The sequence below is a fragment of the Triticum dicoccoides genome, chromosome 4A, assembly GCF_002162155.2.
Source record: "Triticum dicoccoides isolate Atlit2015 ecotype Zavitan chromosome 4A, WEW_v2.0, whole genome shotgun sequence".
NCBI classification, from domain to species: Eukaryota; Viridiplantae; Streptophyta; class Magnoliopsida; order Poales; family Poaceae; genus Triticum; species Triticum dicoccoides.
In genome coordinates this window covers 343,347,617-343,356,014 of record NC_041386.1, presented here as the reverse complement: position 1 = coordinate 343,356,014, position 8,398 = coordinate 343,347,617, and the positions used below count along the sequence as shown (strand labels likewise).

Below are 8,398 nucleotides of genomic sequence, written 5' to 3'. Positions count from 1 at the left end.
GTTAGCCCTTGTAACTTTCCAGCTAAGGAAGCATGCAGGAAGGAGTGTGAACTGCCAGAATCCACCAGAAAAACTAGATTTAAACCTTGTAATTGCATCTTCAACTGCATTGTTTTGGTGGACTGAATAGTGGATTCCGGCATATGTTCGGACGTTTCCGGTCCATCGGCATATGTTCGGACGTTTCCGGTGCGCATTGGACACTCCAGTACAAGCAAAGAGCCCACTACATCCCAAAAGACCGGCTTGGAGGGAATGTGGCACTCTTCCTTATAAGGAGCTCCTAATCTCCTCCCATATCCGAGGTGGGACTAAAGTCACTAGCACTGCCCAAGGTCAGGTTCCTGACACCCCACCCCCTAAGGAAGCCGCCCTTAGGGTGGCGTGGGGCTCAGCTCTGATACTAGATTGTCAGGGCTATCTCTCAATTACTCCATGATTACGAATTCGAGCTATAAATCCATGGGGAAAGGGGATCGAGAGGAGAGGAGGGAAACACACACACACACGCTATCCTTCCAGTCTTTAGCCGTCCGGCCGCCTACCCTCTACCAGATGAGACGCTCCAGTTATATCATTACAAGGCCAAGGGCCCATTCTGGACCTGCAAGCCGATACGGGAGTTGCGGCTTGCGGTTGGGCCTTGGACTAGGCTTGAGATTGGAACAGTTCTATGCTTCGCGCTTGTCCCGTGCCTTGTCGTTGACATACAGTCGGCACGGTAATCCTGCACCATGGCCCATCGCGACATAGCCAAACTGCCGTCGCCGGCCCTAACGGGGTCTCACAAGGGGAGCTGCTACGGGTACATACATGCCGCTTTCCCTGATTTTCTAAGCCACCGTACATCATCATTAATTGCTTTCCCTGATTTTCTAAGCCAACTTATATCATCATTAATTGCTCCTGGCTCAGATCTAGAGAAGCAGCTGGACGTCCAGTATACAAAGAACACCTGGACGCCAGAGCCAAAACGCCACTATAGTGTTTTCTTTTCTCGTGCACTGATGCTGAAGCCTTGGAGGTTTTTGCACTGCATACAGAAGCAACTAGCTGGCAGCCCTAGTCACACTTGTTGCCTCAATTAAATACAGCTGCCCGCGTAGCGAATTCGCCAAGTATCAATCCGAATATAAGACGTTTTAGATCACTACTTTGATCTAAAACGTCTGATTATGTTTCTACCATTTGAAATTTCATAAAGTGCTAGGGGGTATTCCTACATACTCGTAGAAGAGACCTCATCTCTGTTGCATAGTGCATATACACACAACAGAAAATAATATACATGAGCAGAACAATTGTTACAACGTATCTCATGGCGCACTGCCAGCAGCTTTGTTACAAAAGGACTGCAGTATGAAACCACCGCATGCAATCATCAAAGACCTCTGAAAGCTTTTGCTGACAACAATCTCCTGTTAGTCTGAAAATTTTGAGCAGGTGGAGCCATTCCTGGGATATCTGGGATGTTCTTGTTATGCGGGTTGACAATCTGGTAGGACAAACATGGTGAAATCTTCCGACTCAAATCCAATTTATGCACAGGAAAAAACAGTAGATGCTATGGAAAGTCTCAGTGGGCAATTTTTTTTAACAGAAAATGACTTGAAGGATGGCAAAAATAAATATCTTTCACAGTTCGGTTTATAAGGATTAGAAAAACAGAGCAACAAGATATAACAGCAACAAAAAAAATAGTAGCATCAATGTTCACCATCACTATGTGTGCTCAAAAGTTCCAATGAACCTTGTTTCGCTCCCTAATGTAGTAGAGTGATGCCAAGCCATTATCATTACTATATTAACAAATACTCCCTCCGCCCTAAATTACTTGTCACAGAAATGGATGTATCTAGAACTACAAATACATCTAGATACATACATTTCAGCGACAAGTATTTCCGGACGGAGGTAGTAGTTGAATGCAAAAACTCTCCCGTGGTCTAGTGTAGACAGCTCCAAGGTGAGTTGTCACCGACCCGGGTTGAAGGACTCATCTTCATAAGAATAAAACAGGGGACTTCTTTCCCCTATGTTCTCATTCTTTACAAATACTCCCTCTGTGAACTAATATAGGACGTTTTGTGTCAAGTCTCTAAAATGTCCTATATTAGTTTACAGAGGGAGTACTTGAATGCATGTGCATTTGGTCATGAGCTGGCAATCTTTCATGTCCTCTGGATACAATAGACAAACAGAAATAGCAGAAATTTTACCTTAACAACGATAATTGCAATAACGCCAAAAACTATCAGAGCAAGCAACCCCATGATGCATTTGTCTGTTGCTACCTGCGACAAGGAGAGTTTCCAAATATCAGGTACAGGTGCCACTTCACAAGCACGAATGGGCACACAGAGAGAGGTGGGACAAACCTGCCGGCCAATCTCTTTCACAAGCTGGCTAGCTTTCTTCAACGAAAAGTGAACCGAATCGAGCTCATTGCCAATTCTCTTCATTTGTTCCGTCTGCAAAAGTATAGGATAATATGTGCTGTCAGAATTATTATCATGTTTCTGGACAAAAACAAAAACAAAAATCAATATCATGTGCATGCATGCTAGAAATTTATCTGAGGAAAACAAGAAAAGTTATGGATACTGGAATGCAGTGAGAGATATGAATCAGTCAATCACAACCTAAATGCAATGTAGGGTAGTATTACATCATAGTGAATTTGGGGGGACGGGGCAACTTTAAGAGTAGATAAGATAAAGTTTTGGAATATCTAGGATGTCTGATGCACATCTATATTATTCTTGTGCAGTGGCACAAGATGTTGAAGCATTCAATACCACCAAGGGAGTTAAATTATATGCTGAATCTTCGTAACACCTCTAGATAATTGACATAAGGTAGCCCTTACAATGAAATATAAGACTTGAATAAAACAGTCAGTTAATAGCAGCACAACATTATGTCTACCTAATTCGAGAATTCTGATGTCCACTGGGTGTGTTTGCGCTACAATCAAACTTTGTATATTTCACTCCAAAAAAGCTGTGCTTTCTCATATAAATCATGGATGGGTACCATGCAATAACAAATACATTTATGTTTACCTCTGATTCTTTTAATAAAAACATACAAGCTCTTTCTAGTGGAGAACAGATTTTTAAAATCTGCTTTAATACAGAAGTACTGAATAGGTATGAAAAAACAATTTTTCTATGCAACTACTAAACACACATTTACGCCACAAGAAACGAGCATGGAAGGGGGAAAATTTGCTGTTTAAACTCCAGAAAATCTTGCCTGCTGTGTTAATGTTGTAGCAGTTTGAGATCCAACTTCGACAGTTTGCGCAACAACCTAGACAAGAAAAAACTTTAAAATTGCCATAAAGAAAATCGTTCAAGAGTATATATAGTTTAGAAAGCAACCATTTTTGAACGTGCAATAGCTTCGTCTGTTTGATCCATTTGGTTTCTTCCAGAATCAACGAGTTGTTGATTCGTCATAGCTGCATAGCCAGGTCCTTCCATAAGAACCAACATAAATATATGGCTTGGAAACTGACACTTCTTTTTATATATGATGAAAATAATATGAAATGGTAAAATCTTGTGATAATCATTTTGGTCTTGGGAAAATATTCTACTTCAAGCATTATCTTTGTTTCACTATAATACCGAATCTGGAGCCAATTAAGATAACGGTCTAGATTACCATTCTCGTGCAAAAAAGGTTATTTTTTTCACTGGAGACATGAACCAAATTAAGATAAAATTGGCTTATAAAATGGAGCACAACAGATAAATGATACCTTATCGACATTCCGTGTGGTTATATTCAGCAGAAATTATGAGAAACTCCAATAAACCATGAGTTCACGATGTCACACATCCATACTCCCATATATCACATCAACTCATCAACAAAGAACATAGCCTATACCAATATAAAGTCAGAACTACTGTAGTTATACTGGCAAAAGTCAGGAAATCAACTAATCCCATTGTAACTTATTTATACATTGGAATGTTACTGGTATCATTGCAGAGAAAACTCATCAGTAAGGCATATGATAATCATAGACTTAGCGATATTATTCGCAAGAGACTAAACACAGCTTAAAAGGCCTCAGTTAATTTAACCTGATGCCATTTGAATATTGTCATCTGCGGCAGGCTCACTACTTGTACCACCCATATCAAAGAGTTCAACCCGCTTGTTGTTACCAAGGCTACTTTGGTATCTGCAAGAGATCTGTAGTTAGTTAGCATTATCTTTGAAATTCCAGATGTTACTGTTAAGGAGCATTAGTATTAGGTCTAGGAGTCCTATTAGGCTATGTTTCCTTTCCTTGTACCCCAAGTCTTGTGTAATATATATATGCCCCTTGGGCCTCGCAATGCAATCAAGTTGCATCCATAACAGTTACAACGAAGGAATTCAATAAATAATACTAATACTCCTTAAGATTACGTGGAGCATATCAGCAACTTATTGCACAAAACAAAATGTATACTTACGTCTTCCTCAAGGTGACATAGGAGTTCAACTCTTTGATCTGTATAGTGAATAAGAACTGATTACAGAAGGGTGCAAATGGCATACAACAAAGAGCCTACTGAAATGATGTACTGACCATATACTGTTTTCTGTCATTTAGCTGCTTGTTGACTTCAGGAGGGTTCTTTGACTCCTCGACTTTCAGAATACGATCAAACTCTTTGATCAAGCTGCAAAGACAAATATGAACTTTACGCATTACATAGAGCATGGCACATCCATGATTGTATCCAGCAAAGGGAAAATTGTCATCAAATGACACAAATCAGATAGTATTGCACCACACAGCCAGTTAACTGCCAAAGTTTCAAGCTAAGAATAAAAGAACTGAAGGATGAATATATGAGAAATTAACACCAGTGTAAGACTGTCAAGATGAAAGTAAAAAAGAAAGACTTTACAGTAGCAGATTTAAGACTGAAGAATGCTGTCAGCCTGGCATACCGCTTGCACTCCTTCATTTTCCCTGTAAGATCCTCCAATTGTTTAGCTTGCCTATTAGAATCTTTAATCTTGTCCATCTTTTGGAACCCATTTCTGCACATACAGAAAAGGGCACGTGAATAAACGACTTAACTAGGCAGGTAAATTAATTTGAGTATTTCAGTAAAATCAATAAAGCTTTAGAACATGAGTTTGATAATTTACATAGGTGTTTGTATTCCACTATTGAGGAGACTCAGATTAACCTCAAGAGAGCTTGTACATTGCTACACTTAGTTATCGAAATAAGATAAGCACACTGGTAGTTGCAGCATGTCATTCAGAATTCAAGCTAGAAAGGAAGAATTCCCGATTATGGATTTGCTGGAACCAAACTTAGCTAGAATTAGGACTTTGTGAATGCAAAAATCAAGATAACCCTGCCCCGTCCACATTTACTGAAATTGTGCTTTTAGGTTTCAATGGCCAATACTATATTGTAACATTGACACCAAAAAACAAAGGCTTGAGAGGTACTCAGGTTGCCCAAAGTTCAAACATCCGATGCACATGCGTTGGACCATTATATATCAAAATTTGCATGTGAAAAATGGTATTTATCTCTATTCATTTTAATCATCAAGATAATATAAGAACGGTGAATTGAATCATTGCTTCATTGATAATGAGCAACTCTGTGATGAAAATCTGAATTAAGTATTTCCGACTTCTGACATGTGATCAAGGTAACCACACCTGTCTGAATTGTTCCAGCAAGCTGTACGTAGTTCACAATGAAGTTATCGATAGTAAATAGTGACAAGCAAGGAGACTATGCTGAAGTCACCAGTACAGAACTTCAGGTTTCTGCTCAAATACCTTATCTATTACTCCCTCCGTTCCATAATAAGTGCCGTGGTTTTAGTTAGAACTAAAACCACGACAGTTATTATGGAGCGGAGGGAGTATGTTTCTCCCGTACTGATGATCTCTACAGTAAGTCTAAATTATGACAGCAGCTGTAAATTTCACATGAACGACTCCCAGACAGGTTGACAGTTCAATGAGCTAGACAATTGTGCAGTAAGCCATCAAATCCTATACTAAATTACATCCATCATTCCATCACAAAACTCCCCACGCTAACTTATTTCTCTCCTTTGCTATACCAGTATAACACATGAGCGAGTAACTGTAAGCAGTGACAACCAAAGCAGGTAAAGAGGTCACAATTGCACCAGCATTCAGAGCTCCAGTTCCACTACCGAAACACATCTTTCCCTTAACGCATAAGCGGATAGCACCGCTCCGAGGTAGCAAGTATTCCCTCCGTTCCTAAATATAAGATTTCTTAGAGATTTCAAAATAGACTACATACGGAGCAAAATGAGTGAATCTACACTCTAACATACGTCTATATACATCTGTATATTGTCCGTATTTTTATATTTAGAAACGGAGGGAGTATTGGGGGATAACTGAAACATTAAACTCTTCCTTTTTGGCGAGAAAGAAAACTGAGACAGTAACTCGAGGGTGAGGTATACAGGGGGACTCACTGGAGTGCGCGGAAGATGTCCTGGATCTCTCCATCCATCTGCTGGAGCTCCGGGGTCATGGGCACGTCGCTCGCCATGGGTGCCTTCACCCGCCTCCACGCTTCCTCCTCTATCCGGCGCAAACCCTACCTGCGGGGGGTGGGGGGAGGACGACGACGAGGAGAAGGGGGAAAGAAAGAGGCAGTTTTTTTGATCTAATAAAAGAGAGAGAGACTGAGAGAGGCAGTTGTCGTGAGTTGGTGCCTAGGGCTCGGCTCCGGCAAATCCTATTTAGCGCTGCAGGCGCCGGTTTCTTCTATTTCTGCAAACCGGCGCCTGCAGGCTCCTTAGCTGGGCTCGGCCTATTTAGCGTTTCCTTTTGTCTGTTTTAAAGTGCAAAAATGGCGCCAGCCAAAGAATCAAACTCTAGACCTCTTAGTTCTCAGCGTAACGACCTAACCACTAGAACCATCGTGAACTTATGGATTGAAACTGCTTCCGTCCTTTTTGTTCTTTGCTAGTAGTTCGCATCTCTTTTTCTTTTTTCTATTTTTCTGTCTTTTTTCCTTTTCTATTTATTTCTTTTTCTGAAATGCGCGATTGTAAATCCATGAACTTTTTCTTCATAATCAACGAACGTTTTTTCAACAATCCATGAACTTTTCTCCAAATTGATGAACTTATTTTTCAAATTTGATAAACTTTTCTCAAATTTAATGAACATTTAAAATTCATTGAACTTTTTATGAAAATCAATGAACTTTTTTCGATTTTCGATGAATTTTTTTCAAATTTCATGAACTTTATCTTAAATTCGATGAACTTTTTTCAAATTTGATGAACTCTTTTCAAAATCAATGAACTTTTATCAAAATCGATGAACTCTTTCTCAAATTTGGTGAACTTTTCTCAAATTCAATGAACTTTTTTTTAAAATTCAATGAAATTTTTTCAAATTCATGAACTTTTTCCATTTTTGTGAAGTTTTCTTTTCAATTCATTGTTTATGTGAATGCTTTTTAATATTTATGTTTTCTTTAGTCAAATAATCCATGGTTTATGTGAATACTCTGTTTTCCTTATGTAATCAACGAACTAAACATGGTGTAGTGGTTAACTCATGTGGGGGGCTACTGGGCGTCGGGAGTTCGAGTCCCACGTCTCCTCGAATTTATTTGCATTCTCCTTTTGCTTTGTAGCACGTTGCTGGGCCGGCCCACTTCGCGTCCGTGCGAGCGCCAGCGACGCCTACAGCGCTCAATATGAGCTCCCCTCGGCTCCGCGTACCGCAATGGCCTGTTAGCTGGGTTTACAATACTAGTTCTAGTGGACCCGTTGCATCAAATGGCCTAAAGATCTGTTGAATTTATGTATGAACTGAAGAAAAAAATATAGTTTAGTTGGATTAGTTATGGGTAAGCACATATGATACAAATTTAAACCCTCTTAAGAAAAAAGAATAAATCATCTTTGTTGTCTATAATAAAATGTATAATAACATTACCCGTTACGTCAAACAAAAGAGTTATTTGAAAATAAATGTTTGACAATTTGACAATAATAAGGATCCTTTTAATATTGAAAATTGAAAGAAACATAGCCTCAAACTATGTAATAGAGTTTTCAAAATGCAGGCATTCTCTTTATACAATTTTGCTATGTTAGATGGGACTTAGGAATCCAAGTCATGCTTTGTCCTATACGTTGTTGGTAAACTCTCCCCTCCCACTCCTCTGGATCCATAGAATTTTGCCTTCACAACCCTTTATATATGTCAGATGCACTGTAATTCCTACATTTTTGAAAGGAGCTGAACAAACAATGCCTTGCACGACATTTTTCTTTTGCTCCGTGATGAAGCCACTTTCTATAGCCATCTCTTCTTTTTTGAAGGGAACGGGAAAAAAATATCCCACGCC

General features: G+C 39.5%; 1 protein-coding gene across 1 annotated transcript; it reads right to left on the bottom strand.

Moving 5' to 3' along the window:
* Positions 1-1,050: 1,050 nt before the first annotated feature.
* Positions 1,051-6,707, bottom strand: LOC119285896 (novel plant SNARE 13-like). The gene is made up of 10 exons (XM_037565226.1): positions 6,501-6,707; positions 4,963-5,055; positions 4,595-4,688; positions 4,479-4,516; positions 4,101-4,201; positions 3,387-3,466; positions 3,259-3,315; positions 2,379-2,471; positions 2,220-2,294; positions 1,051-1,495 (listed from the first exon to the last, which is right to left on the bottom strand). The coding sequence occupies exons 1-10, from the start codon at positions 6,575-6,577 to the stop codon at positions 1,382-1,384; spliced, it is 822 nt and encodes a 273-aa protein (XP_037421123.1). The 5' UTR covers positions 6,578-6,707; the 3' UTR covers positions 1,051-1,381.
* Positions 6,708-8,398: the final 1,691 nt, after the last annotated feature.